The sequence below is a fragment of the Dipodomys spectabilis genome, unplaced genomic scaffold (assembly GCF_019054845.1).
Source record: "Dipodomys spectabilis isolate Male_0828 unplaced genomic scaffold, ASM1905484v1 ptg000034l, whole genome shotgun sequence".
Classification (NCBI taxonomy): Eukaryota; Metazoa; Chordata; class Mammalia; order Rodentia; family Heteromyidae; genus Dipodomys; species Dipodomys spectabilis.
The window spans coordinates 11892381-11905066 of NW_024870711.1; the positions used below are offsets into that span (position 1 = coordinate 11892381).

At 42.1% G+C, this 12686-nt stretch overlaps 1 protein-coding gene across 5 annotated transcripts in view; it reads left to right on the top strand.

Annotated features, from left to right (window-relative positions):
- Rbm33 (RNA binding motif protein 33) overlaps positions 1-12686 on the top strand; it is an 85829-nt gene that overhangs the window by 50835 nt on the left and 22308 nt on the right. For all 5 annotated transcript variants that reach the window (XM_042677117.1, XM_042677118.1, XM_042677120.1 and 2 more), the window contains 3 exons: positions 9347-9479; positions 9865-10208; positions 12023-12316. In XM_042677117.1, coding sequence (XP_042533051.1) covers positions 9347-9479; positions 9865-10208; positions 12023-12316 — 771 coding nt within the window. The remainder of the gene's footprint in view (positions 1-9346; positions 9480-9864; positions 10209-12022; positions 12317-12686) is intronic.

The following is a 12686-nucleotide window of genomic DNA, read 5'->3' on the forward strand; positions in this document are numbered from 1 at the left end:
TTGAATAATTTCTTAGTGCTCTTTGCTTAATTAAGAGTGGAAATTGTGTGTTTGAGTTAGTCTTCTTAGCAGTTGTATTATGTGTCTTGAGCCAGCAGAGAGGTTGTTGTGTGTACTTGCTCTGCATGGCAGTGCAACATGCTGTATCAGGTGCTAGAGATTGAGTCCTGCTGATGTGCCCCGAATGCCATTTCATGCAAATCATGTCTGAGAAGACTGCTGCATCAAATCACATTTCATTCTGATTATACCTCTTACAGATGAGAAACCAGACTTTATTCTCTACAGGAAAGAAAGTCTTGCTTTTGAATGCTTACTGTTTTTACAACATGCTGGTGATGACTTGTAATTATTAGCACTTAAGATAGGGCAGGGATGATGGACATTTTCTCTTATCAAATCTACGAGTAGTAGCAGGAGAATGTAGTAGGAGATCCTTCCAGCTGTCAAATGCTGTCAGGCTTGCAAGGAGAGAATGCAGTTTAAAATGCAGGTGACATGATACCCAACATCCTGCACTTGCTCCAGAGTTTCTGATTAATCATGATTACCATACATTATCATACCATCAAATTCAATCATATCAATGAATCCCATCAGTGGCAGCAGCAGGAGCAGCTAAACACAGGGGGCAACAGCCATTAAAGAAGGGGGTTTGTCAGATTTCGTGACTCTTAACTTGGCTGGTGGCTCCTGGATGTGTGGGTGGTGATAGGGGCTGGCAGTTGTCATTGGTTATCTTGTAAAATTGGTTTCTACTGGTTTTTACTGTTGGTGCCATTGAGCTACTCTGTAAAGATGTAAGGGATTTATAAACTAGTATGCTTTTTTATTAGTTTACTACTATTTTGTTGCAATAGCAGTAACACCATCATAAATAAAACCTCTTCAGAGATATAATGCTCCAGAAATGTGGTTAAACCTTGAAATACTGTTTGTCAGTCTGCAGTTTAATAATGAAGACTGTTAATGTCAGACTGTACCACAGAATTTTAAACTCTGGTGTTTGGAGTATAATTCCTCAAGAGGCTGCTTTGTGGGGAGGAGGGGGTTGGGGATGGTGGTGAGTTTTTTCCCCTCCTTATCAGGCAGGCACTCTACAGCTTGAGTCATAACCCCATCCTTTTTCTGTTCACTTATTTTTCAGATAGTTTCTTGTGCTTTGCCTAGGGACAGGCTCGGACTACAGTCTTCCACCTGAGACTACTGGAGTGGGCCACCATGTCCATTTCTTTCTGTTACGATTGAGGTGTAGTCTCCAAAGCTTTTTGTCTGAGTCCACTGCAGACTTTGATCCTCCTGATCTCTGTCTCCCAATAAATGTACTTTTTTAGATTAACTTTGAAAGAGATCCAGAATATATCAAAATCCAATGCTTCCAAAAGTTTAGTTTTTTTTTCCACGTAATCTTCTTAGTGTACTATCCTGTGAGTTTTACCTGTGCCTACTATTGTATAATTGTCATAGTGAGTACAGAGGACAGTTCTGTCACCAAAAGATTCTGTATTTCCCTTACCCAGGCGTTGGTTCATTTTGTTTCTTCAGTTATACTATAGTTTGGGGATATAAATGGTATTCTGTTTGCAGTTTGGCTTTTTCTACACAGCACAACCCAAGGTTCATCTGTTTTGTAAGGTAATTGCCCTGTGGTATTCCAGGGTATAGAGGTACCACAGTTTGTTCATCCATTCCTAACAAACTGGCTAGAAACATCAGTGTGAACATAGGTTGTCAGCAGGGACCGGCAGGTAGGATCTATGGACTTAACACAAACTGTATGCTCTCTGTTGGTATTGTTGACATCACAGCTTTGCCTTTTTTTTTCTTTCTTTTTTTGGTGGCCAACAGGGGCTTGAACTGAAGGCCTGGGCACTGTTGTTTAGCACTCTACTACTTGAGCAACACATCTGCATCCAGCTTTTTGGTGGTTAATTAGAGATAAGAGTCTCAGACTTTCCTGTCTGAGCAGTCCTTAGATCTCAGCCTCCTGAGTAGCTAGGATTACAAGTGTGAGCCACTGGTACATGGCTGCCCTGCTTTTTAATAGGTTTTTGGGGTTTTTTTGATTTGTTTTATTTTTGGTGGATTGTGGGGCTTGGACTTAGGCCTGGGTGCTGTCCCTGAGCTTTTTGAGGCCAGTGCTGTATCACTTTGAGCCACAGCACCACTTCTGGTTTTCTGGTGGTTAATTGGAGATAACAGACGTTCTACCTTGCCTGGCTTTGTACTGCGGGTCTCAGATCTCAGCCTCCTGAGTAGCTAGTATTACAGGCATAAGCCACCGGCATCCGGCTAATTTGTTGTTGTTGTTTAATGAGGAAATATAGTTTTCCTAGAACACACGTTGTTGAAGATTAAGGATGAATAAAACGTTTATTGAGTAATTACTGAATTTCACATTTTGCTAAGAGCAAACCTTTGCTTAGAATAACCTTATGAAGCAGAGGTATCATTATTTTCTCCATCTTACAGATTGGAAAGCTGAGTCTTAGAAGAATGAATGGCTTGAGTTCACCTAACTGTGCAGGAGATAGGATTGGAACCAGAGTTGTCTACATCTTAATTCTTAGGCTGTACTTGCTCTCTAAACTCTGAAATTGCACCATCACACTGCAAGTCTGACTGCCGTGGGTTCTGAGTGGGGCATGAACTCCTAGGGTGCAGGGCCTGGCAAGGTATGTGGGAGGATCTTGGTGGAAACATGCCTAGGGCTTCTTTTCTGAAAGAATGGAGGAGTCCTTGGCAGGTTTGGCTAGAGCACTGTTGTGTCTACAAAAAAGTTTCCATTTGAAGTGTGTTCTGGTTTCCTTGCTTAAACTGGTAGCATTGTTTAAATGAAATCTATGTGGTGTTTTCTTTTCCTATAGTCTGAAGCCTATTACTTGGCTTTGACTATGCACTTCTCCAAAGTGGTTAGCGGGTGTGTGCAAATACAAAAATACCTTCTAGGAAAATGAATGTAGGTATTTAAACAAGGCACAATCCCAAAGAAAAAGTCTATGGAGAATACGGAGATAAGAGGATTAACACATTGTGTGATAGAGGGCTGCAGTTTTAATTATGTCAGGGTCACTGGTGGTCTTTATTCTTTGAGTTTAACCCATTTAATCAGAGTTAACTGAGAGGTGTTCTTAAGTGTCAATTGGTTTCTTATGTAGTTCTTTGCATTTTGAGTGAGATTAATAAATGAAAACATGTTATATAGGAAGGTTATAATTTATTGAAAGATTCATGAAATTTCAATGACATTGTTAAGGTATTTAATTAGTCTTATTAAAACATACCAACTGACCCTTTTAAGGAAGCTGATAAGTCACATAATAGCTGTTGGAACCTTTTTATTCTCAGCTTTATACGATTAACTTTGTGTTAAGCAATTTATGCAAAGTTGCCATCTCTTTTTTGTAACCAAATTATCGCTTCTTCCTGAGCAGGATTAATATAGATAACATCATGTAATTAACAAGAGATGCAAAAAAGTGAAAATACAATTTGTGTAAGAATTATAGGAAAGAGAATGGTAATTTCTTACCTTGGATTTTTAAAGCGATATAAAGAAAAGGAAAACAGCAATGATTTGAAAGGATTAAAGTAAGTAGTCTTTTCTTTCAAAAGATAAAATTACAGTAAGCACTCAAAATTTTGTTAAGTGATATAGTCACAGCTCACTAACAGTCTTAAAATAATTTCTGCATTTGGTAGAGGAAATTGGTAATTCATTATCCTTTATACCCAGGAGACAATAGAAATTACTAATGGAGTGAACATGAAAGCTGAGAGCCCTGGTTTCTTGAAGGCACAGGCACTGTGCTAAGATGGAGAGAGCAGTTCATAAGCCATGATTTCCTGAACTGCCATTCGTTGACGATAGAGCCTTAGAATCTGGCTCTGTCATCCTCTCGTTCGCTTAGAATCTAAACTTCTCCAACCAAGGAAAAGTGGCTATTTAATCTGTTTCTTGGCTGTTATGTCAAGGTTGGCCTTGGGTCTTGTGTTGTGTGAAGATCTGAGTGGGCTTGGACAGAACTTAAAGTGACTTGAAAACCACAGATGTTCTTTTTCTGCATGAGAAGGTTCTGACTAGTCTAGCCGCTCTGTGTTATTGAGGACCCATCTCTATTTTCTTCTGTCCAACCATCACCTAAGTACATTTGAGAGTCTGGAGATACATGGCAGCCAAGGCACCCAAGGATTTGGTGAGCCAGCATGGATTCTATGAGCCACCTGGGAGACAACCAAGATCCCAGGTTTGGAGTGATTGTAACTGGGCCAAGACTTAGGGCAACAGAAGCAAATCTGAGATGGGAGTTTGGTCACTTCAGTTATGTAAGGGCTCCAGGGAAGCAGGAAAGGGATGGAGCAAGCAGGTCTCTGATACAGTTTCAGGTTGAGTCTTGAACTGCCTCCCAGTCCTTGGGGTGAGCCTTGGAGCTTAAGTCCTTCCTTAATCTAGAGTTGTGAGCCTGAGGCAGCATGCTTCTCTCTCTTACTATGTCAGGCATTCCTTGGAGAAGCAGTGCTCATAAATCAGGGTAGCCTTTGCAGTATATAGGTTATGGCTCTGTGACCTAGTTGGCTCCCAAATGTCCTGTCCAGGAGTAGTCTTTGGTACAGACTAATTTCATAGTTTGGGACCCCTTGGCTTGGCACTGCATAATGCATTAATTTTTTGTTAACTTCCATCCATAGACATGAACCACTTGGGCAAATTCAGAAAATTTTACATACTAAATGAGTTATTCTGCCTTTGTTCAGACTTTCTCCTGTCTTTTGCTCTTCCTTAAGCGATTTTTACTGTAACATGCATAATCCGAATTTGTCAATCTGTATTTACGCTTAGGACTTGACCCTGTAAAATGCCTTGATGTTATGTGGGGTATGAGGAGTTAGTGCTAAATACCATCTTTTGAGGAAAAGGAGTTTCCTGTCTCTTACAGGAATTTCACTCAGTTCTATAGTAGAGCTGGGGAGGCTGGCTGGAGGTATGTGCTTTTGACCAGTGTGGAAGCAGACACTGGACTGTCTGAATAACTCTTTCTTCAAAGAAGAGTTACAGCCTTGAAATAGGGGAGTTGGTTGCAAGGGAAAAGGCAGTCCTGGTCTCTCCCTTTTCCCTCTCTTCTGATGTTGCATAATTATGATAGGATCAAGTTCAGTCACTGGAGAACTTGGATCTGTTTATTCTTTTGGTCACCAAAAGATCATCCTAGATCTTGGCTTGCCTGTCCTTCTAGTATACTGTATGTTTGTTTCATACCCACTCGTTGTAGCGCCTTGGGCACATCTAAACCTTCCATACCTCCTTCATGCTGCCATTCAGTAAGTCCTGTGTGCTTTATGGACATGAAATCAGCTTGCTGTTAGAAACAGGAAGTTCATTGATCCATTCAACGTCCATGATGGCCTGTGTGCCAAGTCCTTTACCAAACACAGACACATACTGGTGTCCACAGCAGACCTAGCCTTGTCCCTCCCTGACCCAGCTATCGTAGGCTAGAGAGGGAGAGGCGTGGACAGAGGAACTGGGAGACCCAACTTATGCCTTATTTATGAAGGCTTTCTGATTTGAACATAGAAGTGAATGCAGGAGGTGGATCTGTGATATTACCTTTTACCTTATGAAGAGATAGGGAAATTGTCAGAAGCTCTGTGTCTTCATTATAGCCTGAATTGCCATTTGTGAAAAATGTCATGTAAAAACTGATGATGACACCTGCCCGTGTTAGACTCTTTATGATTTGATGGGTGCTGGGCCAAGTAAGTGCTTTGATGTCCCCATGAGAAAAGGATAAAGGTACTATTGTTACTCTGGTTCTCAATAAACTGAAGCCCTGGCCAAATCAGCCCCATTCCCAGGGCTACAACTAGGGCGTGGCCGGGCTGAATGATAGCACTCAGGGCTCTGTCTTTTAGACACGGGAACAGGCGCTGCTCTCTCAGATGAGCTCCTTTGCAGGTGCATCTAAAAGTTAGAATAAAGTTCTTCTCTGCCATTGCCCAAGTTAATCATGTTCTACTGAGCAGATGAGAGAATTGGGAGGCTTTGTTATATATCATAAGGCAGTGCCTGTCAATATCTATTTAGATAGCACATGGAGAATTTAGTAAACGAAAGTTTGAGGAAGAGATAAATAACACAACAGTAACATTCCAAAAGGGCCAGATTTGAGATCCCGATGTATTTTCTGTGTAATACACACAACTATCTTTAGATGTTTTGAATAGTTAATGCTGGATGAAGGTGACTCACCCTGTGATCCTGGCTACTCAGGAAGCTAAGATGTGGAGGATCCAAGATGAAGCCAGCCTAGACTCTAGAATAACCAGCAAAAAGCAAGGCTGGAAGCATAGCTAAGTGATAGAACTCCAGTTATGAGCAAAAAACCAAGCAGCCTTGAAACCCTGAGTTCAAATAAGCATACAACAAAACAAACAAAATAACAGCCTTACAAATACTTAAAACAATTTTTAGGGAAGTAATGTGAACCTAGTTTGCAAGCATCTCAAGGTTTATTGAGTTTCTTTTTGTAAGGAAAGGATGTAGGGAGTTAAGCAAAGGTCTCAACCTCTCTAGCAGAGACGGAAATCAAAACTTAACAGACCTTCCACTTAGGGCAGAGTGGGAACCAGTCTTTTTTTCCAGTTACATTTTGCCTTATCTATAATGAGAAAACTCTTCTCGGAGGACTTGACATTGGCTGTGTCTGATGGAAAGAGGGAAGTGGGGGTGGGGAGGAGTTTCTCAAGAGCTTTTCAGCCACGTGATCAGAACTGTTGAATTGACACTTGCAGCTCTGCCCTGCAGTCACACAGTTCCACCAATAATGCAGATTTCACACCGAACCTACATTCTTCTAGATCTCTGAGTCTAGTAAAAGTAGAAGCAAGTCTGGCTTCATACAAAATCATGAAGGCTTGTTGTAATTATGAGCAAAACCAAAGGAGTCAAAGAGTAAGCAGAAGTCCCTGGCTTTGCTGAGAGCCAGCTACAGCTCCTGGCGACTGACAGAAGCACCCTGTGTCCTGCAGTGAGCCCTTCAGGAAAACAGCCATGTGTAATTTCATAGAAATGACCCCCAGGTCACTGGGGTCAGGTGGTCCTGCCCAGTCAGTAACTGAATCAGTTACCTGAAGAAGAGTGTTCACCTATCACTAGTCAAACATAAAGGGTTGTTATTTTTCCTGTCTTTCAGCTAAATATCAAATTTTCATCAAAATCATCAAGATTTTCTTGCCTATTACGGGCACTACTTGTTTTGGGCTAGCCCCTTGAAGCTGTTCAGTAGTAGAGTAAGTTTGCTCTGGCGTCTCAGGAGTCTCAGTTTTGAATGTGCCTTACTGGTTTCTTTTGTGTTGGTCTTTTTGAATGCCTCCTTTGCGTCCCTTCCCTCCCTTCAGGAAGTGAAGTTCAGTGCATCCTCACACAACTTACAAGGACAAGCCAGCCTGGACACGCAGTTAAAGTTTGACTCTGGGCCAGAGTTCCAAATTGCTTGGGTTGAGGGCCATGCAATTAGTCTGACCATTCCACAAATGAGAGGGTGATAACCCAAGAAACACTTAAATACTTTTTAAAAATAAAGCTGTGTCTTTGATCACTAATGTGTTATCCAGGAAGTTATAATGACTATTGAAAAGCGTCTCTGGATGTGGCCGTGGTGGTCTATGTTCATAATCCTGGCACTTAGTACTTGACAGGGCAAGGAGAAGGGATGTTGCATATCTTGTATTTTAATTAGCTTCATATAAAAGAGTAAAGATATTTTTAAAATACAGCCTTTGATCCTGGAAGAAAGTAGGCAAATCAGTTGGAACTGTTTGTGCATCCTATTTCTAACCTGTGTTGTTAGAAATGTGTTTGAGAGCCAGGTATGGTGGGGGGGGGGGTACACACGCATCATTCCATCTTCAGAGGAGGTGGAGGCTGACGATCACTTGTTCGTGGTTACTTTAAGCAAAGGTACAAAACCCTGTTTCAAAAAAACGAAAAAAGATGATGTAGTTCAAGTAGCTGAGCACTTGGCTTAGCATGTAGAAGGAGTTTCACAAAAAGAAAAGAAAGGAAATATTTTTTTCTATCATCTTATCAAAGTAAAGATACTAAGAAATGACCACATCAAAACACCAGAGCAATGAAGTCTCAACGTTGTTGTTAAACATGTATACATTTATTAAAAAGCCTTTCTAATGATGTGTAGGAAATATCACATGTATGCTCAATTGTAAATCTTACATTCTTGTGTAACATCTACTATTACGGTTTTATCTCAATGGACATCCTTACAGCTGCGAGAGTTTGACCTTTGGGTTTCTCTGTCCCCCTACTGTTCAGTAAGTTCCAAGTACTTGTATTGGGATTATCTGGTTTTGCCTAATGTTTTGGCATCATTTTGGGTAGTGTGTAGGCTTCCTGGCTTGTGGTTTATGGAGTGTTTGTTTGGTAGTATTCATGTGGTACCTCCAACAGAGTTGGCTTTTAATGAGGCAGAAGGCATGGGGAATCAGAAGAGGCATTGCCAGTGTTACAGAGTGTGAGGTCACATTAAATGACAGACACTAGGGTTTCAAGTAGATGAGGGACAATTGTGCCTTTTAAAGTGGAGGAATGCTTGCACATTTTCAAGGATGACATCCAGTGAAAACGAAAGGATTACTTTGGCTGTGGCTAATAGTTCTTTCAGGAACAATGTTTCTTTAGATGTTGCTTCTTAGGGAAGTAGGATGGTTTAAAAATTTCATGAATGATTAAAAGACTAATCGGAAAATGAAGCAGTTGTACTTTGTCTTTATAGCATTTTGCTGCAAACATGTAGTAAGTGGAAACTTTTGAGTCTATGACAATTTTTTTTTTATCTGACTGTAATGTAATACTTGTAATTTGGCTTCTTAAACAAATTCACATTTTTCTGTTATAGTACAAACTGAATTTCTTTTTTTGAAGTAAAGTACCTTTAGGTACTATAGCATAGCTGTAGCTATGCTCTTGTTAAGTAGATAACAAAGAATAGCATCTTTGAGAAGATAAATGTCATGAATGTCCAAAGTAGTTTATTGGATTAGTGGAAAAGAAGGTCAGTAATTGCATAGATTTCAATAAGCTGTAAAATAGTAATCTCCCTGCTGTTGATAATATTACAACACATGCATTTTTATTTTTGACTATTTCATTATAGCAGAATCACTTTGTAAAATGTTTATATATGCATGTGTGGATATTTATATGTAGAGGGGGGCATATGAGAAGTCTGGTTGTCCATACTGATATGTAAGATCGCTTGGGATTGTGTACATTTCTGAAAAATAGCAGAATATTCTGTTTTTCACCCTGGGTTTTTATGTTCTTCAGGGCCCCCCAGAATTTCCACAGCACACACCTGGACCTGTGCCCAACAGTTTCAGCCAGCCCCCCCGACTTCCTCTGCAGGACCAGTGGAGAGCCCCACCCCCACCCCAGGATCGAGACCCTTTCTTCTTGGGAGGTGCGTAGGGAAGGGTGACTGGACAGGACTGCATGCAGAAGCTGTATTAGGTGATACACCTGAGCAGTTCCTAATAATGCTGAGTTCACGCCCAATTGGAGACGTTGTTCGTAGGTTCAGGGCTCACTGTACAGTGGTCTTGCCCATCTGATGTGAACCTTGGACAAGGTTGGTATCTGAAATGTGACACTCTTGCAGAGGAGGAAAGTTTTCATAGAAACTGGTCTACAAAGCAACCTAGAAATAAAGAGGTCAAATCTAGAATTATTTCTTAAGTATAATCTTCCAATATTTGCCAGTTGTGTTCACAGACACTTTCAAAATGACTTGCCGTAAGACACATGTGGTCTTTCTAATTTGCAGTTAATGCTCTTTTACTCTCCAGTTTCAGGTGAACCGAGGTTCCCCAGTCATCTTTTCTTGGAACAGCGAAGTCCTCCTCCACCGCCGCCTCCTCCCACACTACTGAACAGCAGCCACCCTGTTCCTGCTCAGAACCCCTTACCATTCACTCAGCCGGGACCAGCATTCAATCAGCAAGGACAGCAGCCAGTGTTCCCGAGAGAAAGGCCCGTAAGGCCAGCCTTGCAGCCCCCAGGTCCAGTGGGGATCCTGCACTTTAGCCAGCCAGGGTCAGCAGCCTCTCGGCCTTTCATTCCTCCTAGACAGCCGTTTCTGCCCAGCCCTGGACAGCCCTTCCTGCCCTCACATGCGCAGCCCAGCCTGCAGGTGTGTAATACAAGCTACCCTGAGGAAAACCAGGTGCATGTGCCTCTGAGGCTTTGAGTTGCATGACCATGGAACCATTCCAGTGCACTAGTTTGTAGTTGTTTAGAGTTATCTTCATCACAGATAACTTCCTTGAAGATTTCATTATCTAATACTAGGAGATATGGAATAAATGATTGTCATTTGGGGAAAATTGAAAAAAATCACTATTAGAGTTTTTTGTTTTTTGTTTTCTTTTTCTTTTCTTTTCTTTTTTTCTTTTTCTTTCTTTCTTTTTTTTTTTTTGTTGGTTGTGGGGCTGAACTCTGGGCCTGGGCGCTGTTCCCCAGCTCTTCAGTTGTAGACCAACATTCTACCACTTGAGCCTCAGCCCCACTTCTGGCTTTCTCTGATTATGTGGTGCTGAGGAATCGAACCCAGGGCCTCATGTATGCAAGGCAAGCACTCTACCACTGAGCCACCTTCCCAGCGCCTCATTTATTTTATTTATTTATTTACTTATTTATTTATTTGGGTCTGGTCGTGAGGCCTGAACTCTGGGCCTGGGCGCTGTCCCTCAGCTCTTCAGCTCAAGGCTAGCGCTCTACCACTTGAGCCACAGCGTCACTTCCAGCTTTTTTCTTTTTGCTTATGTGGTGCTGAGGAATCGAACCCAGGGCCTCAGGCATGCAAGGCAAGCGTTCTACCACTGAGCCACCTTCCCAGCCCTCAATTTTTGTTTTTAAAGGATGCACTCCTAATAAAATCAAGACATGTTTTGGTACTGTATTTGTTTGCCTTTGTGAGATTACTTAAAAGGCGTACCTATGTAAATAGAATACTTGGCCAGATTATTCTGCAGTGTACAGTGAAATGACCTTTCTCTGTGGGAGGTAAACAATCTTGCTCTCCACTTAGTATCTGACAGACTTGTGTGCCCTCTGCTGGTCAGTGTGCCTCCTGGGCTGGAGTGAACGCCTTCCTCTCTTACACCATTCTTCTTGTATTTAAATTACAGTTGAAGGGTACAGTGGTGGTGCACTTGAGTCAGCACTGCCGGAAAATAGATAGGAACATAGGAATCTAAGCCACAACAGGTAAATGGCTTTGATACAGAGTGTTAACAGAGAGTTAAGAATAGGGTTTTGCTGTTGTTGTCATTGTTGTGTTGTTTAAAGTTTTACTTTGTTATTTTGTCAGTCTTAGGGCTTGAACTCCAGGTTGTGTCCTTAGCTGGATCACTACCATTTGAGCCATGCCTCTACTTCTCATTAAATAAGTGTTTTTCCAAGTTCTTTTTATTAAAAATACAATCTTCACTGAGACATGGTAAAATATAGTTAAGTTTAAGAACAGGGAATTAAGCCATCCCATTACCTTGAAGTAGACACTACTGAACACGTGGGTGCATATGTTTTCAGTCTTGGGGCAGTATGCCCTCACACTCGTGCTTTTCTCCCTGGGTAATTTGTCAGCTGTTGTCTTTCACTATGTCCAGCGAGCCCCCTGTGGGAGTTGCCTTTCCTGTGTCACAGAGGTTCCCTTGGGGTTCGGTTCTGCTACTCGTGTCCTAGGGCTGGGAGGGATGTTCTTGAGACTGTGTGTTTATTCACATCAATAGTGAGTTCCTTTAGATAGATTCTTTCTGAACAGAAAAGGCTTAGGACAAACAGAATGTAAGTTAGAGTTGGTTTATCACTACACACGAGAGTAGTTATCACCTTCTTCAGTCTGAAGTGTGAAGTGTCCTCTGTTGAGGCTTTTGAGCAGAATGTTGGATTGGGCGACACTGAAATCTGTCTGTCATCTGTTGCTTTTCTGTTTTGGAATGAAAGGGGCCTCTGCACCCTCCATTGCCACCTCCTCATCAGCCGCAGCCCCAGCAGCCCCAGCAGCATCAACACCAGCCTCCACACCAGCCCCCGCTGCAGCCACCACACCAGCCCCCTCCACCGCACCAGCCCCCTCCGACGCACCAGCCTCCTCCACAGCACCACCATCACCTCTCTGCTCCCCCGCCTCCCTTGATGCCCATGTCTCAGCCACAGTTCCGGCCGCACGTGCAGACTGCCCAGCCTCAGCCCAACAGCAGTCGGATGCAGTGTGCCCCACGCCAGGGCCTGCGCCACGTAAGTACCAGCATCCTTACTGTCTTCACCTGTGGAAGTAAGGGCCTAACTTCCACCTTGATTTACATTAACCAGTGTGCTGTACATCTTCTGAAGTGAATTTGGCATATCCGTCCTAGATAATTATGTCATGATAGCTGCTCATAGACATGTAACTTGAGTAAGTGCTTTGGGATGATTGCCATTGTACCCTTGCCTGTGGCATAATTTTATTGTTATTATTAAGGTGTTGTACCAGAAAGGTTATCAATTTCATAAGTCTGGTAACGAGTATACTACTTTTTTCTGGAGTCACCTCTTCCTTTGCTTTCCCTCAGTATCCCTCTTCTGTCCCTGCACACAGGTTACATAGTTCATTTTCCACATAATA